This window comes from Plectropomus leopardus, chromosome 4 (assembly GCF_026936395.1).
Source record: "Plectropomus leopardus strain MGB_pleo_1.0 chromosome 4, ASM2693639v1, whole genome shotgun sequence".
NCBI lineage: Eukaryota > Metazoa > Chordata > Actinopteri > Perciformes > Serranidae > Plectropomus > Plectropomus leopardus.
In genome coordinates this window covers 8,911,743-8,939,296 of record NC_142179.1, presented here as the reverse complement: position 1 = coordinate 8,939,296, position 27,554 = coordinate 8,911,743, and the positions used below count along the sequence as shown (strand labels likewise).

The 27,554-nt window shown below is 41.2% G+C and overlaps 1 protein-coding gene across 2 annotated transcripts in view; it reads left to right on the top strand.

The window, feature by feature from the left end:
• notch1b (notch receptor 1b) overlaps positions 1-27,554 on the top strand; it is a 60,657-nt gene that overhangs the window by 13,199 nt on the left and 19,904 nt on the right. For both annotated transcript variants that reach the window (XM_042489070.2, XM_042489069.2), the window contains exons 3-19: positions 7,591-7,853; positions 8,079-8,417; positions 11,504-11,626; positions 11,747-11,980; positions 12,800-12,955; positions 13,365-13,550; positions 13,838-13,951; positions 18,497-18,610; positions 19,070-19,303; positions 19,391-19,501; positions 22,118-22,310; positions 22,847-22,992; positions 23,149-23,262; positions 24,003-24,122; positions 25,334-25,486; positions 25,612-25,840; positions 26,863-27,064. In XM_042489070.2, coding sequence (XP_042345004.2) covers positions 7,591-7,853; positions 8,079-8,417; positions 11,504-11,626; positions 11,747-11,980; positions 12,800-12,955; positions 13,365-13,550; positions 13,838-13,951; positions 18,497-18,610; positions 19,070-19,303; positions 19,391-19,501; positions 22,118-22,310; positions 22,847-22,992; positions 23,149-23,262; positions 24,003-24,122; positions 25,334-25,486; positions 25,612-25,840; positions 26,863-27,064 — 3,031 coding nt within the window. The remainder of the gene's footprint in view (positions 1-7,590; positions 7,854-8,078; positions 8,418-11,503; positions 11,627-11,746; positions 11,981-12,799; positions 12,956-13,364; positions 13,551-13,837; positions 13,952-18,496; positions 18,611-19,069; positions 19,304-19,390; positions 19,502-22,117; positions 22,311-22,846; positions 22,993-23,148; positions 23,263-24,002; positions 24,123-25,333; positions 25,487-25,611; positions 25,841-26,862; positions 27,065-27,554) is intronic.

The following is a 27,554-nucleotide window of genomic DNA, read 5'->3' as shown; positions in this document are numbered from 1 at the left end:
ACCTAATTTTAGTGATCTTCGAGTCTCTTAATAAGCATATTATGCATACTCTTATCATGACCGCCCACCAGCAGATGGCATAAAATACAATGCTTTTCAATGTATGTTATATTTATTCATTGTGCAAAATAAGAAAAGAAAGTTTTGTACATGTTTACAAATGTTTAAAAAGAAAAATCAGTTTGTGATATCGGCAGAAATAAGCACGTTGGCTGATGTTGATGTAGTTCATATCTGCTAATACAGATGACGTGCTGATATTATTATTCATCCCTAGATTACTGATTCCGATTATCATTTGATAATCTAAACAAGGAAGTTGTTTTGTTGCGATGGCCCGACTAAAATGAGCAGCGGTGAAATTTACTAAAATCTGTAATGACCAGGAGTTGATAGGCAGACAGGGCTAGATTGCAATACAATAATGGGTTTTTGGTAGATGTGAAGGAAGCTTCAGGGTCCAATTTGCATCCGAAAACTGCTTACTGTATCAAGACTTTTACTGTGCTAATGCTAACTCTGCACTCTCAAGTTGGCTGGAGGTTTCTGGTTTCTTTGTAGATATTGTGTTGGAAGTCTGTTCCCCTGTGTTTACAAATGAGATGGTGATTGGCTTTCATATTTGTGACATATTCAATCTGTTTTACCCGGCGAGAGTAATTTGAATCGGATTTTAGGGATGTTCACAGACGTCACCCCCATCAGTAGAGGACTGTAAAAACACCTCTCAAGTGACAAATGTTGCACAGACTCAAGCCAGTAATGTCATTTAAGGTGACAAAAACATAAGAAATCACATTTTTGAATGATTAGCCCCCAAAATGACTAATTCAGACTCATTCACAAGTCAATAATCAGACTTTTTTGCAGTGCATGGCCCTTGTGTCCGTCCAGGCTTGAGGACAGTAGTAGGATGGGGTGCCATGGAGAGGAAGGAGGCAGAGTGGAGGGATATGGGAGGTGTGGGGAGGAGGAGGGGGAGTGAATGGCCGGGGCAGCAGCTGCTGTCTCCTCATTAACATGCGCACCTGCTCCCTGCGGCCTTTTTCCAGCGAGCTCGTGTGGCGCCTCACGACCTCAGCACCCGCCACCGCTGGGACTTAACTGGACTGGCCTTCTAGCAGCCAGATCTGCTGCGTCCCTCCACTGACACCCCCCCCTCGCCCCCTCCGCTCCAAACACACTCCTACTGTTCACTTAATGGACTCGATATGGATGCTCAGAAATTATGTAAAGGAATTTCCAGCTATACCACAAGGTTTCATGTAAAGAAACATCTGTCTTAACAGATTAAATCAGCAAGTGCAACTGCAGCAGAGTAACCAGACCAACAGGATCCGTGCTATTTAGGTACTGAAGGACTGCTTCACCCACAGAATGGCTATTTATTAATCAGTTTTTTTATGCCCTGTTACTTTAAATTCATAATGAAAACTGTTTTTCATGCATGCCTCCAGTGAATGAAAGAAGCCAAATACAACAAATGTTGTTGATTAATTTAAGTAAACAGGGACCACATTTTACAACAGACAACTACAGTAAAACATGTTTTTAAACTCTCACAACTCCTTCAGTATAATCCAAGTGTCAAGTTTTCAGTGGCATGCTCAGCGCTTCCAAAACTTGTTGCATTGCTGTGCTGTGACTAAGAGTGAAACTCATCTATGCTTGCACTTTTACTCCCTGGATTAAAAATTAAAGCATAGAGTACTTTAGTAGGTAACATGACATGAACAATTGAGGTATAAATGGTCATTTTGTAGGTGCAGTATTACTTTTAAGTTAAAATTTGGAAGTCTGCAAAGTTACCAATAGTGCGGTTTCTCTGGCACGGCAGCTTAACATTTTAAATATTTGCACATTTTAGACTAATTACTTCTTTATCTGTTCAGCTCTATCATCTTAAAACATATATACTGCACTTTTTTTTCTTATTTTTACTAGTTTTATTTTAATTTGGTCTCTTATCTGTTTATGCTTCTTGACTCTTACTGTGTTAGTTGTTATGCACCAGTACACCAAAGAAAATTCCTTGTATGTGAAAACCCATTTGACGAAGAAACAGGATCCCGATTTTACAGTCGTGGTCTGGGTCACCGGGGTGTGGGGAGTGTTTGCCGATGTAGGGTGTTCGGCTTCCTGTCATGCTTGTACACTGAGAACTCCCTGCTCGTGCCGTCAGCAGAAATCCCCCAGATGACATGAAGTTCGGCATTTTGCGTCATTGATGACTTGTTTTGTGTCATCCGGCGGATTTTGGCTGGCAGGGAGCTCTGAGGGTTGACAGCACGGAGGACGCTTCACACTGTTCATCTGCCCACACCGAAGTGACGCAGACCAGGTTGAAAATCTGCAAAGTGTCCTCTTTGCATCAGGGTTGAATTCAAAGAGAGACAGTTTTGAGCGACATGAAACTGAATTTTTAAATTTCTGGTACATTTATCTACGTTTGTCTTCAATTACCATCCAGCTTCATAATCAAATTTGTTTGATAAGATTAGATTAAAGTCAACTTTACCATCATTGCACAGAGTACTGAGACAGTGAAATGTGGTTCAGCATCCAACCTGAAGTGCAAAAAAAGTGCAGAGTAATGTACATATGTATAGCAGTAATAACTACAATAAACAGTACAAAATACATCAAGATATACAGTATGAGCACTATGAATTAGGGGTCGACCGATATTGGTTTTTCAGGGCCGATACCAATGCCAATTATTAGTAGTTAATGTGACCGATAACCGATATTTGGAACCTATATGCAAATTTAGAACTTGGAAAATAACAAACTTCAGCCCTAAAACTTTGTTGAAATGCCTTAAGCAAATGTTTCATTAAAACTGACACTTTAAACATTTTATGCAGCAAGTTCCCTGCAACTTTTTTTTTAAAGTCAAGTGAATATTTATATAAAAAATGAATAAATAAAAACAGCTTCCTTAGGTTTTACAAAGTAAAAGTTCCTCCCATGCTGACACTTTCTTTGCACTTTTTAATTAATTAATTTTATCGGTGACCATTAAAATAAAACACTGATACAGATAATCTGCAAAATGCCAAATATCGGCCTTGATAATTGGCCAGGCCGATAATCTGTCGACCCCTAGTATGAATGTTTAAATGTTTCATCAGATTAAAAGAAAAGGAAATAGGAAAGTCCGTCTTTTAGAGTGCACCAACTGTAGCTGTATAACTTTTTTCAAAGTTTTTCGAGGCAAATTAGTTTTCATGCAGTGTGATTTTGTAATAAAAACAATCACTGAGATTTTTTTTATTTGCATGCACCAGATTTGACTTTTAGCTTCTGACTTTACTGCATGTTTGACCTTAATGACACAGGGATCCCGGCCTGAATGACAGTCCGTTAAAGGTACCACTCTGCGCTCTCTACGTGGTGACATGCCACCACTCACTACTACTGTTTGTGCAGCGCGCAGCCTAGCATGTGATGTTTTCTTTTCCTTACCACAGTCCTAAGGCTGCCTAATCCCCTGAGAGGGAGACCCTGTCTAAACACACGCCTGTCCCTACAACCCTGTCCCTAAACCCACCGCACACACACACACACACACACATACACTGGACCCCCTGGGAATGTTTGGGGACGTGGTCCTGCCAGCCCCTCGGGGCTGACAGACTTGCTGGCTCTGGTCAGGTATTTGAGAGTGACGGCGGGTTTTAATGTTGTGGGAAGGCCGCTTTGATGTCGGCAGGATGTTTCATGCACAATATTGTTTCTGCCCGGAGGCTAAAATACAACAATATTCAAAGAGAAGTGTTTTTTTTCCAAGGAAAAAAACCCAGCAAAGCAGAAATTTTTGATTTCTTGGCATTTGCTGTGTGATTTTCGTCTGTGCAAGAATTCAGAAATCTTTCAGGTACCTCCACAGTCTCTTCTGTTTCATCCTCTTCCCATCCCTTGTCTGATGCCGGAGCAAATCCTCTCTGGGGAGGGAAGAATAACGAGCGTTGAGGTGGGGGTGCGATGCTTTGAAGTTTCCATAATGTTGGCTTGCAGCTCAAACACTGTGGCATAGATGCGTCCTTGTCCTCAGGATGAATGAGTGCTGACAAAAGGGTCAGAGCGAGCACATTTCAGCCCTCGGAGCTGCTGAGGGGAGCCACGACGGCTGCTTTTCTTGTGTCTCGACTTTTGGAAAGGACGGATTAGGAACAAGAATTCCAGATAACTGCAGATTTTTTTTGTTCTCGTCTCCGGTGCTATTGAGTAGATGCTTTGTTTTTGTAATGGCCGAGCCTCTCAGGCCACCCAGCGTTGTTGACAACAGTATTGAATCTCTGACGGTGATGAATATGGGAATGTGGCGGTGAGGAGGGTTTAATGTGGCAGGTCTGAGGTGGTTGTTTTTCATGTCAAGTAGAGCGTCAACAAGGGCTGGGTTTTAGAACTCAATATTGTTTTGATGCTGACTGAAATGTGTTTGTAGCACACTTGAAACTGTCATGTGCAGCACGCGATGAATTCCTGGTTCTTGGTTGTTCCACCCACAGGGGTGGGTGATATGGCCCTGAAATAATATCACGACATTTCTGTGGACATTTGTTTTAACGATATTCTTAAAGATATCACAAAAAAGGGAAAAATTTAAAAAATATTTTGTATTGATTTGAAGTGATTGCCTGTAATTTCCTGTAAATATCCAGTAATAAAATAAACAATAAAAATAAAAATAAAATAAACAAATAAAATTTATTCTCAGTTGGAATATTGCCATTATTACAACACAACTTTTTCTTATCATGGTGAAAATTATACTGATATTATCGTGAACGATAAAATGGCGCACCTCTAACATGGACTAACATTCATCCAGGTGTTTTGTTTCCAAAACTGCCGGTCAGAGTCAATCAGAGCTGTAGCTGAGAAACACCTGTGACTATTGTACAGTGGGAGTTTTGTGGGAAAGGGGTTTAAATTTTGCCCCCTTTCTGAGGTGACCGTTGGTAATTTCTGTGACTCTCTGTCATTTCAGCCACAAATTACATCCGTTTTGGTCCAAGCAGCGATCGTACATCATTCCACATTAGTTCACGCGTTTTTTCATATTTTAAAAACCTGAATACTCACTGATTTTTATGGGGAAAGAGTGTCTTAGTCTCAGTCAATTATTCTTTCAGTGTTTTATACATTCAGGTTTTTTTTGTCTATGCAACATGGAAGGAGCTTTCCATGAGATTTTTTTCCCCAGCAGCAGTTTGTAAATTGTGGGGTGGATAATTGATCTTTCAGTCTGGTCAGAGCTGATCTGATCAGATCGATGGATTAGAGGAGCAGCTGCTGCAGGTGAATTCAAACTTTAGAGGCAGCAGAAATGCCTGATAATCTGCTGCTCTTTTTGTGCCCAAGGTGTGCTTTGAACTCTGAGAGGTGCGATGCCGAATGGTCTAAATCTATTTAGCTAAAATCTATTTGTGACGGCAGATGTTTTAATCTTGGTGGACTGCCACACATAAATGAAAGTGTGGAAAACACTATCTCTAGTAAAAGTTATTGATTTAAAACATGATTTTGCCAATTTTTGACAATCTAGCAGACACAATTTTTGTACAACTGCTTCTGTTTTTCAAATATGAGCTTAAGAGATGCTGGCAGGTGGATTTTGTTACCTTTAGATAGAGCTAGGCTACCTGTTTCCCTCCGTTTCCAGTCTATAAAAGTTCAGCTATCTGTAGTTTCATATTTAATGTGCTGACATGAAAGTGGTATCCAATATCTTAAGGCAATAAAAAATAATAACTATATTTCTCAAAATCAGTTTGCTGATTTTATTAAGGAGTAGTTATTGTGAGATCACATTTATTATTCCAGAGCAAACTATCAGTGATTCAAAAAAGAGAAGAATTCAACATATCGTGACAAAAAGGAGTTGAAACAAGGGCATATTTGGCATTTTTGACATAATAAATAACTTAAATGGATTGTCAGGAATAATATTAATGGAAGTAACATTTCAGCTGTGGTCTCAAAGCTGCAGGGTTTCATTGTATTGACTGTGGATGCACGCAGTCGTGAATGTACAAGATCCTGTGCGTAGTCTTTGTGCGTAATCTTCCTGTGTGTGCGTGTGTTTGTAAAAGCCTGCACACTGTGTAGGTATGAGTGTGTGCATGCTCCGTGTGTGTGGCCCCTTTGTTGAGCCGTGCGTATCCTCAGGGGACACCCTTCAACTCCTCTCATTGTAATTGTAAATTTGTGAATGTGTCCCTGTGATCCGCAGCAGCTCTCTCTCTCTCTCTGGGAACTTGTTCGCTGGGGTCCGAGCGTTTATGACTCAGTCACAACCTGTGAGAAACATCACAGGAGTTTGTCCCCCCTCCTCCCTCTGTTTCAGGCCACTCAGTTTTACAGCCTGAATCACATTGTTGGTGGCGGGACAGAAAGACGAATGTCCTGTTTAAAACCTATTTTCTCATGGCGGCGTTGTAAAAACAGCAGGGACGGGACTATCGTTTAAGAGAAATGGACAATTAGTCCTGTTGGTTACCCGACCAGCTGATTTATAAGCACAGTAGCAAACAAAGGGATGACCCTTGCTAGTGCAGAGTTTTGTTTCAGCCTTGTGAACTCTTCAATCAGTGCTGAGCTGAGAAAGATTGGCATGGATGAAAACAGTGTTTGGGAATTTCCTCCACTCTTTGTGATGCAAATTCAAAAAGAGGAAAATAAAGAAAGAATGGACATTTATTAGCAGACCGATATATCTTGCAGAAAAAGGCTTTATTAGATCATTAGTAAATTGTTTATATTCATGATATAATGATGTTTCTTCACACCTTTCTTTATGAATAATTACCTTAAGGGGGTCCAAAGTCCAGACTTTTAAGCCAGTCATTATTTTAATAACCCTATAAAACTCACTTTTTTTTGTGCTGCTTTCAGAGGCCATGCATAAGTATTTAAAACTTTTGAACATGGGAAAAGGTAACAAGCAACTTGGTAATAAATATTTCACAAATTGCAAGAAATATGTAGATTTAGGAAATTATTTTTGAAAAATGAAGGAAAAATCCAGGGAAAAAACTGTATTTATATTGATCATAATTAAATATTTAAAATTTTAATAATGTAAGGACTTTTCTCCAGGGCATTTATGCATATTATTATTATTATTTGTTTTATTTTATTTTTTAACCATTTTTCAGGTAATTTTCTTGCGTTTTTCACTAATTTCTTGCTCATTTTGCATTCATTTCTTCTTTGATTGCTGGTTGCCTTCTTTCCATGTTTATGAAGGAAATCAAATAATTTGCTCAGGTGTCATCAGCATGACAAAGGAAATATTTTGCCTTTTTTTAAGTCTGTTACAGTTTGAACACTTGTTAGATGGTGACCAAGATTTATCCACTTTATTAAAGCAGTTACTGTTTTTCGTGGGATCAAGTTACTGCAGAATGTTAAGTAGTATGTTAAGTAAGTTATTTAAGCTTTTTACGTTTCATAAAGGACAAACATTAAATACTTCAAATTTCAAATATAAGAAATGAAATCTGTAAGACGCACAGCATGCCACCGTCTCATTCCTCACCTGCAGAAAAACGTGGCTGACTTCTCGCTCTGTTTTCTCAGGTGCGCTGTGGGATTCGCTGGAAGCAGGTGCCAGTTCCATGACCCGTGCATGAGCTCGCCATGCATGAACGGCGCCACGTGTCGCGCCGTGTCCAAGGGGAACACGGTAGACTTCAACTGCACCTGCAAACTGGGCTTCACCGACCGCCGCTGTGTGACGCCCATCAACAATGTCTGCATCAGCTCGCCGTGTCGCAACGGAGGCACCTGTGAGCTGGAGAGTCTCCAGACGTACAGGTGTCGCTGCCCACCGGGATGGTCAGGTAACACACATGAGTATTATGACTGTACAGCAGCAATTTCTAACTTTATGACTGTAAAAGTAATAACATAAAGGGATTAAAAAAGGAAAAAAGAATTGTGAAAAGCCTCTTTGGAAATAAAAAATAGTCAATTGTTTATATTATTCTTTCTGAACTCAAAAGAAATTTTTCACCCTGAGAAAAAAAACCCAACATTTACAGAAAATAATTTCTGTGTGCCGTCAGGTAAACTGTGCCAACAAGCCAACCCCTGTGCCTCAAACCCCTGTGCCAATGGCGGCGTCTGCTCCTCCTTTGAGTCCCACTACCGCTGTACCTGCTCGCCCTTCTTCTCTGGAAAGACATGCAAACAGGACGTCAACGAGTGCGATGCGAGCCAGTCGCCCTGCAAGAATGGCGGACTATGCATCAATGAAGTCGGTGGCTACCGATGCCAGTGCCCACAGGAGTACACGGGCAAGCACTGCGAGAGCCGCTACCTGCCCTGCAACCCGTCGCCATGCCACAACGGAGGCACCTGCATCCAGAAGGGAGAGACCAGCTATGAATGCTCCTGTGTGCCTGGTAGGGTCATTTCATTCATGGCTATGGAGATACGGTCCTTTTGGTTGTGATGATGTGCTGTTCTGTCACTTATAGGGACAGTTCAGACTTTTTTGAAGAGGGGATCGTATCGGGCACTTATGTCAGTGTGCATACAGACGATGTCAGATGGTCCACCCTCAGTTTGTAGAAGTAGGCAGAGTGCCAACACAGAGGCTAAGCAATGTATTGTTGTGGGCAGCAGCTAAACGGTTTTTAGCCACCTAAAAAAAAGGTGGCTAAGGATTATTTTCACAGCTTTTCATTTACATAAGACAGCTCATTGAGATGGCAAAGCTGCAGTTCTCTATTTATGCTCTCACAGAAGCCACTCCACTGGGAAAATAGTAATTTAACATTGCTTAACATGTGAGCTGCTGGTCTACCACTGCTGCAGTCAGTTCGCCTGTTTGTGTTATTGTGTGACTTTGCTGAATACGAACTAAAACTTTTGAATACAAAGTGACACAATAACAAAAAAATTGATAGAGGCAACGAAAGACCAGAAGTTCCTGTGTTCACTGATGTTAAATCAATGTTTTTATCAACTGAGTCTGGCTTTGAAGAGAGCGATATATTGGCTTTATTTTCCTTTTGGAAATCACTGTCTGACAGCAAGGTGAAAATAGTGAAAACTGTTTAGGCTGTACTTTTTTTTTGGGTGGCTCAAATACATTGCTTAGCTTCCCTATCCCCTATCCCTGCTTGTCTTAACCTGTTGCGTGTCGACTGTCATCTGCTATAGGTAACACATTGACTACGTATGAGTTTCTCATACAACCCCGCCTCGAAAAGATCCAAACTATCCCTTGCAGGCATTTAAATCTGTGTGAATTAAATGCTGGTTTTTCCCTCCATTGAGGGAACGCAGAGCAGGAGAGTTAAAAATAGAGGAAGCTATTGTAGCTTTTGTGTTGCACCATCAACTTTTATTATCCTCCTTTGTCAGAGTGTAAAATGCTACACAAAAGTGGAATGGTTTGCAGTTATGAGACAGAAATTGATGGTAAAACATACGTATTAGTGGTTAGCCAATTAGCCCTGCAAGTCGTCGCTACGTCACCAGGTTTTTATAGATTATTTCATAAAGATGGGCGGATGACTTTTACTGTGCGACTTTGAGGTGTTCAGGCCTTTAATTATTTCCTTGTAATGACGAAGTGAAGTCTTTAGTTTTAGAAAAGGCACTATTGTGAAAAATCAGTTCGATCCGTCATTTGTAAACTGACATAAATCACGTGAGTCGCTTGAATTAAGGTCGGCGTTTCAGATTCTTCATGCGCTGAGTTTCTCAGTTCGCTCATGTTGATCGTAAATGTTTCTGCCTGCTTGATGCTGGTTAAGCAATGATGTCATTTAAGGCAGGGCTGTTCCGGTCCTGTGTGTGTGTGTGTACATATGTGTGTGTTTCTGCTTTGGTGTGTACAGTGTGAACAAGGCAGAGCAGGAAGACGTCAGGGCTTATCATAAGGAAATGGTCAAAGGACAACATCCTCTTCACATAGAAGAGTGAAGCAAAGGTGCTGGGAGTTTAGTCCTGCCCATCGCCTCGTCACCTCCACACAGACTGACTTCACCTTGTTTTTATCTTTTACCACTGAACAAACATCTTCCTTTTCTATTTTTGGGTTTTCATCCATGGAAAAAATACCCCATGTATTTTACGCATTTCAGCAGTGAGGTAGAGCTCTTACTCTTCTAGTTACCCCGCAGAGTGGCGTCATAGAGCGATTGGTTTCTGTTTGCCTGTTTTTATTTTCATGTTTCCTGAGCACACCATTTAGACAAACGTAAACAGAAATCATGTTTACAAATACACGAGAGCGGGCGCCCCATGCACAGAGGCTGTGTCCTCGCTGCAGCGGCCGCAGGTTTAATTCTGGCCTTTGCTGCATGTCATCCCCTCTTTCTCCCCTTTTCATGCTTGAGCTGTCCTATCTATTAAAGGCTCAAACACCCCCCAAAAATAATCTTAAGAAAAAAAAAAAGGAAGGCATCTGCCTTTTCTTTTTCTCCTGTATACAAAACATTCATGTCATGCTTCTACTAACTATTAAACACCTCAATTCTGGGATGAACATACTTGCAAAACTCCTAATTCATGTCCAGGTAACGGCCCTTGTTGCATGGATAAAAGAGAAACAAATTCACTAATTAAAAAAAAAATAGAGATTTTAGATCCGTCATGATTCTCTCTTGAAAGATTTTGTCTCGATGCAGAAAAGTCAATAATCAGAGCTTAAAAACCTGATTCTCAACAGTAAAATCGCCTCAACGTAAACATTTGCTTCTGTTAATGTTCTATTAATGTTTTAATTAAACATTATGGAAGTAAATTCGTTTGTATATTTTGCAAATATGCTATGTCTTAAAAGTAGCAAAGTGGGAAAAATAAAACATGTCTAGATATAAAAAAATCTGATGCATCAAGATGCAACAATAAAGCTTTATAATCACATTGTAGCAGTCTGAATCTGAATTTAATCCAGTCGTGAGATACCTAGAGATTCCTACCCTTAGATTTAATATTTAAAAATATCTGAAATTCACTTAAAACTTGTGCAACATTTTATTATAAACTTATAAGACATAAGACACATAAGACATGAGACACTTTATTGGTCATTTTAGATGTAAAATGAAATTATGTTTGATTACTCTCAGGCTGACAGCTGTGCTGCACAAATGAAAAGATAATGATGAGATGAAGCTTTGTGCATTCAATCCAGAAGTAAACAAAGTTTTTCATAAAGATGACCAAAAGACTCAGTGGCAGTGACTCCTTGTACTGGTTTTGATTTATATTCCCCAACACGCCACATGTACAGTCCAGCGGTTGCCTTCTTGTGTAACTGTATATCAGAGTAGTTGTTATTACATGGCGAGTTACCGCAGACCTCAAGAGCGTACAGCTGCCTTTCTTTCTCGGGAGGAAAAAGACAGTTGACCACATTTAACTGTAGAGAAGTTTCATTTACTTTGTTGAAAACACGAGACGGAGGAGTAACTGAAAGTCTGAAGCCCCCCACTAGAAGTCTGTTAGTTATATTTCATTCTTTGTTTTTCAGGTTTCACAGGAAAGAACTGCAACCACAACATCGATGACTGTCCGGGTCATGAGTGCCAGAATGGAGGGACGTGTGTGGACGGAGTCAACACTTACAACTGCCAGTGTAAACCTGAATTTACAGGTCTGTGTAGCTTGTTCCAGATAAGGTTTTGATCTTTTATTCAGATTAATATCAGTAAACCAGTAGGTGCAGTTGGGATGAAAACCGACTTTAACCCTCTGACCTCTGGTCCTCCCACAGGTCAGCTCTGCACAGAAGACGTTGACGAGTGCCAGCTGATGCCCAACGCCTGCCAAAATGGCGGAACGTGCCACAACACCTACGGCAGCTATCAGTGCGTGTGCGTGAACGGCTGGACGGGGGACGACTGCAGTGAGAACATCGATGACTGTGCCAGTGCCGCGTGTCACGGCGGATCCACGTGTCATGACCGAGTAGCTTCTTTCTACTGCGAGTGCCCACATGGCCGCACAGGTATTTATATCTATATTTAGATTAGATTTAGATTTAGCTCTTAAATGGTTCTTATATGAAAAGTAGTGCTGAAAGATAAATTGTATAGATATGTCCTAAAATCCTAGAAACATTTTAAAATCCCAGAAATAACCTGAAACCCTAGAAACATCCTAGAATCCTAGAAATGTCCTTAAATCCTAGAAACATCCTTAAATATGAGAAATTTCCTGAAAATCCTAGAAACATCCCAAAATCCTAGAAAAATCCTTGGAAATGTCCTAAAATATGAGAAATAAGCTACAATCTTTAAAATGTCCTTAAATCCTAGAAACATCCTAAAATATGAGAAATTTCCTGAAAATCCTAGAAATGCCCTAAAATTCAAGAAATGTCCTAAAATCCTAGAGACATCCTAAAATCCTGGAAATATTTTAAAATACAAGAAATAAGCTACAATCTTAGAAATGTCTTTAAATCCTAGAAACATCCTAAAATACAATAAATTTCCTGAAAATCCTAGAAATGCCCTTAACTCCTAGAAATCTCCTACAATCCTAGAAACATCCCAAAATCCTAGAAAAATCCTTAAATCCTGGAAATGTCCTAAAATATGAGAAATTTCCTGAAAATCCTAGAAATGTTCTAAAATTCAAGAAATGTCCTAAAATCCTAGAAACATCCCAAAATCCTTGAAATTTCCGAAAATCCCCCCCTGTGTGGGGCTGCTGCGACTGGCCGCTGGCCTCCTGTCATTTTGAAACAGTAGCTCTGCTTCACACAGTTCAGAGGATGTTTGAGTTCAGCATCATAAAGTCCGTCTTCTGTGTCGTTCACCAGGACTGCTGTGCCAGCTGGACGACGCCTGCATCAGCAACCCTTGTCAGAAAGGCTCCAACTGCGACACCAACCCGGTCAGCGGGAATCACTTCTGCACCTGCCCGTCGGGATACTTCGGAGCTTCGTGTGATCAGGATGTTGACGAGTGCTCTCTGGGTAAAACTCGCACTAACTGACGTGCAAACTCTCTGTTGTTCAATTTCAGCCCCAAAATCTGACTGATTGAGGACACATTTCAACTTTCCCTAACTCCTGTCAAGAAATCTTTTCAACCATCACACATGCATTCGTAACTCTTTTACACAAGCTCGAGCTCATTCTTTCCTGTGATTATGGGTACTTTTGTGCCCATAATTGCGCCCATAATCGCAGTGAATGACACCCTCAGGGGTATTATTGCTGTAATCACACACAGTCGAGGCTTTGGTTTGGCGTCCTCAAACAACACTAAACCATCCAAATCATCTCATTGTCATGTCTTTACAGTCAGATTTCTCCATGTTAAGTCGTGTACGTACAAGACGGTCCGTTTAAGTGAAGTAAAAGTATTAATCTGTTTATACAGGGTCCAACCCGTGTGAGCATGCTGGGAAGTGTATCAACACCAAGGGGTCGTTCCAGTGTAAGTGCCAGCGGGGTTACGTGGGGCCGCGCTGCGAGCTGGACATCAATGAGTGCATGTCGAACCCGTGCAAGAATGAGGCCACCTGCCTGGACCAGATAGGAGACTTCCACTGTATCTGCATGCCAGGTGAGACGGCCTCAGAGAGGTATTACAGTATCTGTATCTTGGAGTGCAATTAAACCCATTTCAAAGCCTTTTGGTTGGATAAAAACAAGTGTTGATGACGTCACTTTTTCACTATGATGAATACAGAATGTAATCGCAGACTTATTCCTATTTCTATAGCCTCTGTGTATAATTTAAACCCGTTACAGCGGTATATATTTATATAACAGCAGTGTGAAAATGCCTCTCTGTGAGTCTCTGTCTAACCAATCCATCTCCCTCCTGGTCCTCCCTCGCTAATTGGCCAGGTTACGAGGGGGAGTTCTGCGAGATCGATACGGACGAGTGCGCCATCGGCCCCTGCCTGAACAACGGCAAGTGTATCGATAAGATCAACGCCTACCACTGCCAGTGCCCCACAGGTGAGGCTGCCGTACTGCTGCAGAGGAGGGGGAGGAGGAGAGGGGGGGAGGCGTGGGGCCAGGGGGCACAGAGGTCGATCTCTCTCTCGCCGCCTCGCTCTCTCTCTCTTTCACTCAAACACAAACACACACAAACACCTTTTCTGGACAGGCACTAATCCCAGCCCTGAGGCAGGCTTACACAGGCCCGGGTAGCCCGAACGAACGCAGCAGTCGAGGAGGAGAGGGAGAGGAAAAAAAATCTATAGGGAAAGGCTTCGGGAAGCTTGAACTTTTGAAACAAGTTTTACAAAGTCTGATGAGTGAGCAGAAACTCGTGGATCTTAATATTGCGACTGGAACCGAGGGAGAAGAACTGATAATAGCTGCCAGAGTTGCTGCTTTAAGATGACGTTTTGTGTGTTGTGGTGGCAAAGACGGTTGAGTGGTATCTATTTTTTCATACCTCAACACCTTCCTGAAATTTTACCGGGTGTACGGTATATTTACCCGCACCGCCGACCGGCGAGAATCGTACACCTTCTGAATTCATGTTTCTCTCTTTACTGAAAATAGGACTTCTGCACTGTGGGACCTGTAGTTTTTTATGTCTCCGCGCAGCCGTGGACGGAGGCATTGTTTTCACAGGTTGTCCGTTCGTCCATCTGTCACCTTGAGGGAATTTCTTCAAATTTAGCACAAACGTTCGAGTAGACTCAAGGATGGGCTGATTAGATTTTGGCGCTCAAAGGTCAAGGTCAGCGTGACCTCTCATTTTTGTGAACGCAGTATCTGAGGATGACTGTGGGTCTCTGACCGATGATGGGAGCCTCCAACTTTCACGGGGCAGCCCTTCTTTATTGTCCACCTCAATATGTCTTTAGCTTCACTCAAACACAGCAAAGGTACATACAAACACAAAAAATACACCTTAGAAAAACACAAATGTACAATATAAGGTACAATAGTGCAAACATGCGGGTAGGAGCAACAAGTTATATCATGATAACACCTGCGCCTAGTGGCATTATGAGGTTCGGTCTATTTTGAGGACAGCTTAGTTGTTTTTGCAGAGATGCCATTGGAGTTAGACTATTTGAACAGGAGGTATTGATGTTTTGTTCACGAGTGAAGGAGTGCAGCTATTGAATGTTGGATAGAGAGAAGAGAAGAAAGCAAAGGAACGATCTTCAAAACTCCCCAAACGTGTTTTTGTGTTTTGCATTCTTTCATCGGGATCATTGAGGTGGAAGTGAATTTTTTTTCTTTCTTTTTGGGGAGGAAAATAGAGAAGCTCTGAGTCGGGTGGATCAAAGGCGGCCTGGGTGGAGAGAGGCAGGGTTCCTCCTGTTGAGAGGAAAAAGAAAGGAAGGAGGAAAGAAAGAAAGAACGAGAGACATACCAACAAGGAAGCTTTAGAATTGATAGAGGGGGTACAAGAGTGAACACAAGAGCTTAACGCCAAAAAGAAAACCCCGTGTGACAGTGAGAGAGGGTTATGTGAGGAAGCGGCACAAAGTGGCGGTGAAAGTGTTGTTTTGGGAGGAGGGGGTGAGACGCGCAGACCGTTATGCCGAAGCAGGAAGGGAGGGGTAGAGAAAGGGGTAGGGGTCTTAACCGCCCTGCTTGAGATGTAAATTTGTCCCCGTTGCGAGCCAGGCCTGAGGCGAGGGTCCCCTCTTATTATTTCTGTACATGGAATAGCCATGGAAACCCCACTGAGAGCCATTGAAATGTCTGATTCCAGCAGTCTGCGGATAAATCCCTCTTTGGCTGCTGAGGTGCATGATGTGTGTGTGTGCTTACATTTGAGCTTTAGCTTTTGTGTGTGTGTGCATATGCGTGCATCTGCAGGATTTCTTTCACGGGGCACTGTAAGTGAACTGTGGAGAAACGTAACTTTTGCATCTTGGCAAAGAAGCACTCAGTTTTTTTCCGGCCTCTTGCTGGAAACTGGCAGTGTCGCTTACAGAAGAGGAGACTGGTTTTGTTTTTTCCTCTCAGTGTGCAAACAGCTGAGCTTCCACTTTTTAATTATTTACGTTTCTTCCTCATGATGTTGTCTGCTTTGTTTGATTTTGTGTGGTTTGTATTCCTTTTTTGGGGCTGCGCTGGCCGTGTTGTGCCAAAAAAAACGTATGTTGTCTCAGGCTGGATTCTTTATTTTTACATAAAAACACACTGAAATAAAAAAACAGGTTATTTCTACAGCTGCACAATATGCTAAAATAACATATGCATTTTCACATTTCATTTTCACTGAGAAAAATGTAAAATTGATTATTTGATTTTTGCTGCCTTCAAACAAGCGTGTTTCCTTACACCTGGAATATAACATTTCAATTAACTGTGCAGCCCTAGTCATTACTGATGCAGTTTAGTTTTGCATCACTTCACAAGACAGTCACCCTAAATAAAATGTTTCTACATCGTAACCAATGGCTCATCAGTATATATATATAAAAATTGGAAAGACAAACACTTAAGTTAGAAAATATCCTCGGAGAAAGAGAAAGCTGATATGCTTTCTGTGAAACCAAAAACCTGAGTTATACTGCTTTTTATTAGCGCTTCACAGATCAGTTTTAAGCAAGCGGCAAAGTCTGGGGCTGAAAAATAAATAACCACTCCAAGACAGAGTCAATCCCTGTAGACCTCCATGTTAAAACTTTACGCAGATATAAACATGTTTACAGTCTGGTACAGTAAGTGGTTTTGGTCTCTAAAACTAGCTTCAACACCTGTGACAGCTCTATGGAGGGTGAATTTTTGTAGAAATTTTTATTAAAACTTAAAGTTATGCAAACTTCAGGGCGGGGTCACTTAACAGTAACAGGCTGTCTATGAGGCGTCGCTACAGTCTGTGAGTCAGATCCAGCCCTCGCTCCTCCACAGCTCTCATCCAAATAAGGTGACGACCAAAATGCTGAACTCAAAGCTTCAACACTTGAGCCAGCAAACCAATTGTTGATGTCACTGTGGCAAAGTGTTTTTTTGGGGCGGTTTAAATTGTCTATGGTATTAGGCCATTAATAATAAACTTTTTGGGTTGCCAGATTGCAGAAAATACATTAACTGATTTGGTAACTCAAAAGTGGACCAAAATATTTTTTTTACTATTTCTATGTGTTTTTTATGTGTCTATTTAACATGTATTAATGATTATTAACATTTTAACTGCATAATAAAAAACAGCAAACAGGATTTCTCACAACCCATCTCCCTTCAGATTTGTTCTTAATTATATTTTCTAACTGATTTCTGATTTCTAAATCATTAGTCAGTTGTGTATTTACTATTAAGTAATGATTACCTATAAACCCTTTATTAACAGTTCCTGATTATAAAGTTATAGTGTAGTACCTTGGCTTTTTTCATGGTTATAACTCTATTATAAATGTATCTAATTATTAATAGTTCATTCATTAATCTTTCCAGGCCTGGCAACCCAAATTTTCTGTTAATAATATCTTAAAGATTTTTTAGATTTTTTTTTTAGATTTTTAGATCTTAACTGATCTAAAATGTTTTAGTAAATAATTTATTATCCATTCATAAAGCCAGTGGTTCTGATTTATGAGACACTTTATGCCTTATTAGAAAGTGGTACATTATAATTGTTTTATACTTTTTCTTTTTCTGGGCCTCTGATACTTTTAACTGCGGCTTGTATGTAAGGACACACTGAACATATGTAACTGAAAACACACATGTATGCATGTCTCCACTGTGTCTACACATCAGTCTTCAGTGAATGTTTCCAGCAAAGTCCGCTGGGAGAAATCAGCCGCGCAAATATTTCCTCACCGGATTAGCTGCAACTGAGTCTGTCTTTTTAGCTTAAACCACCTGTGTGTTCCTGTGGTGGAGGAGGAGGAGGAAGAGGAGGGGGAGACTTTATCTCTTCATCAGACAACATCCTACTAGTCCCTGGACTGTACCATCATGTGACAGAGGGGAGACGAGAAGAAAAATATCTGAGAATAACTCTGGAAAAAAGGAGAAAGCCTGCTGGTTGAGTTTGAATGACAAGGAGCTTGAATAGTGGGGGGTCAAAGGTCAAGCTGGCTCTTTTTAGAGGCGGGCGGAGAGTGGAGGGGGGCGGCGGAGAAGGGGTGAAAGCAAGACAGGAGAATGCGCATTGTGATGGAAAAGTTTTTGGGGGACAAAAGAGGCAACGGGCTCAGTTTGGCGTTGCGTTGAGCAGACAGGCTCTTCTTTGTCTCTCAACCCTTGGTCAGGAGGCCTTGCAACTTTCATTCTTCCCTCATTTCTCCCTCCCCCCTCTTTGAACAAATCCCCCCCCCAACCTCGTCTCCTTTTGGAGTCGCGCTGAAAAGAAGTGAAAGGGAAAATAGAGAGTTTGTAGTGTTGCGCAGTTGTTAATTAACATGCAGATTTCTGATTCGTTGGGAGCTCTGAGAGTAAGGGCTCAGGATTATGAGTGGGTTTGAAATGGTGAGAACACAGTAGCAATGTCTGCACACACACACACACACACACACACACACACACACACACACACACTCCTGCATGCACACAGTAACACCCTCTTGTTGTTTTCAGGCTTCACTGGGAACCTTTGCCAGATAGACATCGACGAGTGTGCCAGCACGCCGTGCAAAAATGGCGCCAAATGCACAGACGGACCCAACAAGTACACCTGCGAGTGCACTGAAGGTATACAAGTTTTAACAAAAGCTTAAATGAAACAAGTAGACGCTTTCAAGGGGCTCCAAATAGGAAGTGGAAAGTTTGAAACTGCAGAAATAGAACAAACTAGATAAATACTAGGGCTATACCCGACTCAGAATTACGCCAGTCGAATCAGATTTAGCTGTTCAATGTGAACATTTGACGATTCCCTTTTATTTATTTATTTTTCATATGAAGCATTAAATGGCTCAGCAGGACGTTCAGTTTGACAGTGGCATTCATGTGATATAGTAAACAAGCTAACTCGCTAACGACAGACCGAAAATGTGCAACAGTTTTTTTAATCCGACACGAGATATCAAACAAAAGCCAGAGACTGTTGTATTTAGCTGCTGTGAGGTCTGAATTCACCACTTCACTTTCTCAAGGAAAAGAGAGAATATAATGTTATCTCAGAGCATTCAGGTAAAATATCTTTTCCAGGTTACTCTGGGAGACACTGTGAGACGGACATCAACGAGTGTTACTCTGACCCGTGCCACTACGGCACCTGCATCGACGGCCTGGCCTCCTTCAGCTGCCACTGCAACCCTGGATACACCGGCCGGCTGTGTGAGACCAACATCAACGAGTGTCTGAGCCAGCCGTGCAGGAACGGAGGGACCTGCCAGGACCGAGAGAACGCCTACATCTGCAGCTGCCCCAAAGGCACCACCGGTAACCGCCACACAAAACTGAGACTCAAATATAACAATTTTTTTTAATTTTGACATTTGTGGTTACTGAACACAATTTTTCTGCCAGGAATCAACTGTGAAATTAACATTGACGACTGCAAGAGTAATGCCTGTGACTACGGGACCTGCATCGACAAGATCAATGGCTACGAGTGCGCCTGTGAGCCAGGATACACGGGTAAGCAGAAATTTACACTGCTTCCTGTCGGAGCAGGAAGTTGGGAATTGAAAGAAAAGGACAAACATTCGGCTTGTAACTTTTTCACGAAACGTGACCATTTAAATGTACATTAGCAAGAGAGACCAATATAAACAGTCCCTCACACACATGCACATGCCAACAAATATCAGAAACTATTTCAGACATCTCTAAAAAAGATAAGTATGTGTTGAGTAGCAATGAAGAGAAAAAAAACTAGAGCTGGCGCCGGATGTACAAACGCTGTGTTCTTTCTGCAGCAGCCGCAGGTTTGATACCAACTCGCAGCCTTTTGCTGCATGTCAGTCAATCTCTCCCCCTTTTACGCTAAAGCTGTCCTGTCAAATAAGGATGAAAACAAGGCAAAAAATACCCGAATCTTAAATAAAAAAGATTTTTATTTGGTATCTCTTAAATCAAATCAGAGATCAGGCAATGATTACTGACATGAGTGTCAATGTTTTATTATTGCCAAAGCTAATTTATACAAAGATCAGGCCATAGGGCCCCTGCGAAGTCCATTTTTTTACGCCGCCTTGCATGTTCTCCACAGTTTGCAGATTAAATCTTGCTTATTAAATCTCCCATCAGTCCCACACATAACATGTTATCAAAACATCACAATCATCCCATCCTGCTGACTGTCCCTTTTACACAGATGACGACTCTGCGCTGTTAGTACCTCTGCTGCCGGCTAAAAGGTGGGACAGTTTGTCTCCTCATTCCACGATTGTCCCAGATAGGCAGAATTACGGCGTGATAGTGCAGCCTTGAACAAGCAGTGGGGGCTAAGAAAACAAAATAATTTGGAGAAATAATTAATAACAAATGCTTCCAGTAGTACAATCCTTTCAACATATATTCATAAATTGATAGAATAAAGTAAAACAAAAGAGGAGCCTTGAGCACTTTATAGCCAAGTTAATTATTTTCATGCTTTCTCCTAAGATTTAGGGAAATTTATGCCTGTTAGTGGAAGTCAAGGTGACATTTCTCTCTACCGATTGAGTCATCGCAGACTCTCAATATATAGAAAGGCTCTATGCAACTTTAAAGGTAACTCTTGACGAGTTAAACGTGGCTGCTGTCTCAGGTAACCAGTGAACAAAAACCAGTGTTTAAGGTGCAGATTTGGAGGACGCAACGTATGGACGGAGGGTCTTGATGGGTGGGAGGGTGACAGATGGCGAGCGAGCGTGCACGCTCCTCTGAGGCTCAACCGGTGTCACTTTCCAGCTCCACCCTGTCCCCAGCCTGCTGCTGTTAGGACACCGCAAGCTGCCCTCCCGGCACAAAGAGAGGACACACACACACACTCTGGCACACACGGTCACCTGGGATTTGAGCAGGAGAAAAGATTCCCTGAAAGATTCCTGAAAGTTGAGCTTTTAAAAGCTCGGAAGCCGGTCCCTGCTTTAAAGCTAAATGGGCTGCCTTTATGTTATGCGTGGCACCAGGCTGAATGGCGTCAACGCTTCAAGTGGCCGACAAAGGGGGACTTAAAACCCCTCATGTTTCTGGAAATTGATACATCGCTGCACTGAGATATAGACTTCATTGTGCGGCCGCTTTGTGTGTTGCTGTGTGAGCTGCCGTTGTGTATTTAAAATAATACTTTGTAAAATGCTGCTGACAGGTGTCACAGAAATGATTTCGGTTTTTTCAAAGTGCATCACTTTAATGTAGTTCACCAGTGAATACGTGTTGTGATCATGTGATTAAAAGGAATAATTCAACAGCTTTTAAATCTGTCCTTTTACTTAGCGTCAAAACTGACTTCAGTTAGTAGCCCGCGCTATTATTTGCTTAAACCACTTAAATCAACAGGCTTATATTTTGGACAGGCTTCTATTTCCTTTCACACAAAACTGTTGCTCTAAAAATATGGAAAATGCAATTAAATTGTTTATTTAAGCCTCTTTTTTTGCATCTCTTTTGCGTCTTCTTTGGTGCTCATGGATTCAGTAAAATTAACTAAATGACTGAATCGTAGAGAGTCTTATGCTATCTTTAACGTCAGATTCTATAATCTTAAGCTAACCATGTGTGTAGCATGTCCAAATCGACAAGATCGAATCCCTTGCATTTGATTTGACTGCTCAAAAGTGGGCGGGCTTAGAGGTTAGCGCTATAAGGAGTTAAAATGGACTGTTGGCTCCACATACACCTCCCTTACCGTTAGATCAGGAGAAGGACGAGGGAGAGATGACTGAATTAGACCTCAGCCACATCATTTTTGGAAATGAAAACAAAGGTTTTGCCCACTGATATCCATACGCACATCTTCTCCTATCGCTCTCCATATTTCTCAGTTATCAAGTGCGTCCTCCAAATGGTCATTAAACATTTGAAACTGTTTTACCTGGTTTTACAGAAGGAGAAAAAATAGGAATTTTGATGAAAAAATACTCCTAAACTGAGTTTTTGACATATATTTGGCACATAATAAGAGATAAATGGTCATTTAACACGGGACACAGGAATAAAACTTGGAAAAAGTTTTTTTTGGGGGACTTTAACCCTCAAGACCCCCTTGGAGAACTATTGCGTTAAGACTCTAAAAAACATAACAACGTGTCCTGTCCTTTCTCTCAGGCACTATGTGTAACATCAACATTGACGAGTGTGCCATCAACCCCTGCCACAACGGCGGCACCTGCATCGACGGCATCAACGGCTTCACCTGCGTGTGTCCAGAGGGTTACCATGACGCCACCTGCTTCTCCCAGGTCAACGAGTGCCTCAGCAATCCCTGCATCCACGGCCACTGTGAGGACAAGATCAACGGGTGAGGCACTCTACAAATGTACCAAGACAATGCAAAAATACACTGAAATATCCAGAATTATGCCTGTCGATTTGGATTGGGCTTTTGTAATACTTCATTACAAAATTTCTAAGGTTTGAACGGGCTCAGCGGTATGTTTAGTTTGAAAGCTGTATTCACGTAATATAGTAAACATTTTTGCAGACACTAGATATCAAACAAAAGCCAGAGACTGTGTCGAATGAAGTTGCTGTGAGCTGTAAATTCACCACTTTCATGCAGAAGATCTCTCCCCCTCTGTGCCACGACCTGCATGTCTGCAACTCCGTGCACCAAAGAATAGCATGGAAGTTAAGAGCACTCACTCCCCAACAAATTCTGGGGACCAACACATCCCCAGAAATACACAACACAGAAAACAAACAACTGCTCGACTTAAAGTGATCTCAGTCCACTAAGGATCTGAGACTTTTAAGGGGCAGCTCTAAAAATATCTTTCAAATCAGCAGCCGATTTAGATTTATAACTGAGATTTTCTCACGTTTTCTCTCCTTCAGCTATAAATGTCTGTGTGATTCCGGCTGGAGCGGCAAAAACTGCGACATCAACAACAATGAGTGTGAATCCAACCCGTGTATGAATGGAGGCACCTGCAAGGACATGACCAGCGGATACGTCTGCACCTGTCGCATGGGCTTCACCGGTCAGTATTTGTGTTCTGTGGATGAGTGTGTGTAAATGAGTGTGTGTTGATGTATTAGCTTGTATAGTGTGTCATATAAACCACACTTACTTCCGCACCACTTGACTGTTGACCTTCAACATAAACTGAAATGTATATCGTTCAATCTGACTGCAGGACCAAACTGCCAGACCAACATCAACGAATGTGCCTCCAACCCGTGCCTCAACCAGGGGACGTGCATTGACGACGTCGATGGCTACAAGTGCAACTGCATTCTGCCTTACACGGGTATGAAAATATTACTGAAAATATTTGATACACCCATGTCATGGCCTGGTGTTCTGGCATTTCCTCGCCGTGTAAAGGACAATTTCCATGGCCTGTACGGGTTTGGGCGAAGAGGAAAAACGTGCAGCGGATGAATTTACTGTCGAGTAAAGTTCAACAGCAAGACTTCCTCAGAGCCCTAAAGACAGCGAACCTCTGACTTTCTCTGCTCCTCTGTGAGACGCGAGCATGCCTGATAAGAGAGCTGGAAAATATTTTCATCTCATCTCACGTATTATTTGACAGAACAGATAATGATGGAAAGGCTAAGGGCAAATTTTCTTGTATTTGTCGAGTCGTCTTTTCGGAAAAATCCACAGCACTTTGAATAATAAAAGGGCTTTGCATGTGCCGGGGTGGGAACGGGGTGCTTGACACATTTCCTGTTTGCCTGCTTCCTGTCTCACAAAGCAGCAAATGGCTTCACAATGGGCGGAAACTGGAGTCGGCTTCCTGTACGAGCCGCGTGTTATGGAAACAGATAGGGAAATGTCTGCGCAGGCCTCCAACACTGACAGAACCTGGCTAAAATCTTCTGATAGTACTGATTGAAAGATGATTCTGTGTCCATTTGGGTTGGGTTATCTCCAAGTTCATGACTCCTACGTGATAACACACAGTGGAAGTTAATGTTTTAACACCCTGCAAATGTCATTAATTTTAATTCAAGGTGTGTGTTCTCTTTTGTTTGTTTGTTACAGGAGAGAACTGTGAAACCTTGATGGCGCCCTGCAGCGCCAAACCCTGCAAGAACGGAGGAGTGTGTCAGGAGTCGGAGGATTATCAAACCTTCTCCTGCATCTGTCCTGAAGGATGGCAAGGTGAACATTAGGGATGTTTTCAAGGACTAATTTCCCTGATGTTTACATGGGGGTTCAAACTTTAGACAAGTCAACCAGTCTTAAGTTTTGGACTTTCAGAGTTATTTATTGTCAAATGAGCAACAATTGCAAGAGCGGTCGCTGCCATTTAAAAAACTTGGGTCACAGACGCCCTCCAACAATGCAATTTTAGGAGGTACAAAATTAATAATAATTATAATAAAATCACACAAGTAGAAAAAAAAAGATGGACTAGATATAAGGATATAAGCAAGTTAAAATAAAGGACAAAATATAGCATTAAGTAAAATATGAAGAAAGTGATATAAATAAATACTGTAGCACAAACATAATGTCATAAATGTAATACTAAATACTATAAATGATACTTCCATCCAGAGGATTTGTACTTTTCCCATGTATATTTATATCAAATGCTAATAAGAAAACCATGTTGATTTATCACATGCACAGTTATACACAGTAACATTCAGTGTAATGCTTTTGGGGTTAGCTCCAGAAAATAACAAATAGAAAAAATAGAATAGAATAATAAAGAGATACAAAAGAAACAATAAAATATATTTGAATGACAACTTCATATAAATATATAACAAAACTCAAAGTCATGACAAAACTCAAATAAAATGTAAAAAGAAATGCACTGAAAAGATACAGTGAACTTACAAAACAAATTAAAATAAAAAATATATACAGGAAATGTCGCAAGTTTTAGTCTTTGTACATTTGGTCAAAACTGTCAACACAACAAGCATAAAGAAGCATCGGTGCATGTTTAGAGAGACTGAGACATTTACATGAGTTTAAATGTGTCTCCACAAAATGTTATGTTTGTGTTATAATATACATCTGAGTTTCTTTACACTGCCACCTGACAAATACCCCCTATATTATATTATAGATAATCATATACTGAAACTAATAAAAACTGAACTACAAATAAACAGCAAACACCCTGGAAACTAACTGAAACTGAACTGAATTAAGAACAAAAGTTATAACAAAATAAAAATAAAAAATACATAAACGATAATAATTATGATAGTAGTACATGCATGATTTATACATTTGCAATAATTCTCCCTCTTGGGAATTAACTAAGAGTAGTCTTATCTCATCCTGTCGCCCACATTGTTATTGTCTCATGCCATCATCATTTTACCTTCTTTTCCTCTTTCCGCCCCTCCAAGACCAAACATGTGAGGTGGATATCAAAGAGTGTGTGAAAAATCCCTGCCGCAACGGAGCAACGTGCCAGAACACTTTGGGCAGTTATATCTGCGCCTGCAAACCGGGCTTCACAGGACGCAACTGCGAAAGCAATATAGATGACTGCAAGCCCAGTACGTCCTCCACTCACCGTCTCTCTGCTTCTTTTGGTTATTGGATCTACTTTAAAGTCATTGCATTTATCAAAAACCTCAAAACACATTCACTGAGCTGTTATCCATCATCGCTCCTCCCACAGACCCCTGCAGCAACGGAGGCCTCTGTAAGGACGAGGTGAACGGCTTCCTGTGCACCTGCCTGCCGGGTTTCCGGGGCACAAAGTGTGAAGAGGACATCAACGAGTGCGAGAGCAACCCGTGCAAGAACGGAGCCAACTGCACCGACTGCGTCAACGGCTACACCTGCACCTGCCCGGCCGGCTTCAGTGGGATCCACTGTGAAAACAACACACCTGACTGCACGGAGAGGTATGCAGGTCACACACTACAAAGTGTCATAGAGTGTCACATCTAAACCCCTCAGCTTTATTTTAGGAGGGAAGACAGTTCAGTGATCATTGGTCACGATGTGTATTTACACAGATTGGTGACTGAGGGCATCTGCTCAGATCAACAGGTTCACTTTTATCCATTTTTTAACCTCATTTTCTTGTCCACTACTGCCCCCTCTGGTGAAGTATTGATGCACAAAGCTGCTTCCAACAGCTGTGCTCTTGCAGCTGTCCCTTAAACAGTGGGTTACCCCTTTGAAACCTGGGCAAATTGGCTTTATTTCTTTCAAAAACATCGGAAGAAGGCAATGAGCAACTTAAAAAATATCTATAAAAATTAATAAACGGAACAAGAAAATTAGCATTTAATTAACAAAAAAATAAATAAATAAGGGGAAAGTAAAACAAAACAAACAAACAAACAGAAAAGACCTGAAAAATGCTTAGAATTATGATAATTATGTAAAAATAATTTTAAACATTTATTTTTGGTTATTATAGGTGTATTTGTCCTGATATTTGTTTCATAGCTTTTAAAAAAATGAATTTCTTAATATACTAATTTCTTGTTAATTGCAAGACATTTTTTGTCAAGTTGCTCATTATCTGTTTTTTTAAAATAATCAAACCAATGCTCTGGGTCCAAAGGTTTAAATACTTGTCAAAAAGATGTCAATCCAGATTTCAAAGGGTTAAGAAGCCTGTATCCTCAACGAGCTGCTTACTGCAGAGTCGTTTGTTAAAATCTATCAACGGGTTTCCCTGAACATTATCAATGCAGCTCTCAGGTGGAAGTTAAATGAAGCAGGGCATTTCTGGAAAAAGTATTTGTTCTTTGTTAACTTTCTGTGAACAAATCAGATATGAAATACCTGCAGCTTCAGATAATGAGAGTTTTATTGATTTACTACCTTCTTCCTAAAAAGCTGCAGAATAATTCACATCTCATTTATTTAAGCTTCATGCAAAAATTTTTTTTTTGTTTTGTTTTGTCTGTAGTTCTTGTTTTAATGGCGGCACCTGTGTGGACGGCATCAACACCTTCACGTGTCTGTGCCCGCCGGGCTTCACTGGCAGCTACTGCCAGCATGACATCAACGAGTGTGACTCCAAACCCTGTCTGAACGGAGCCACCTGCCAGGACAGCTACGGCACCTACAAGTGCGCCTGCCCGCACGGATACACCGGACTCAACTGCCAGGTAAGAGGACCGAGAGGGGCTCTCGTATCAAGTGTTACAAAGTGCACTAGTGTACTTTGATTTGGTGATTTTCAGGTCAAAAGATGCCTAGATGCATTGGTAAAATAGGAAAAAATATGTAAAAAGGTTTCAGGAGAATTGATCCCTTGAGCATTTAGCCCTTGGTGCGATTTACTTGGGCAGGTATTACACCGCAGTTGAACTCGGGTGCGAACTAAAAAAACTGCACCGAGACCTTATTGAGGAGAAAGTCTGATTACAATCAAACTCTGATACAGATCGATCCAGTTTGTTGTGGTGAGAACATAATCAAACCTTGAGATAATCCATCTGCAGGAGTCGTTGTGTCTTTTTTTGGATTAAACCAGCTCTTGTAGCCTGTTGTGTTGTGCTTGTGTGTTTATTTCGGCTACAAACGAGCGTACGCCTGCCGTCTCTGTTTACATCAGTGTAAACACTGTGTGTTGAAGACGACGGGCTCACCTGATGG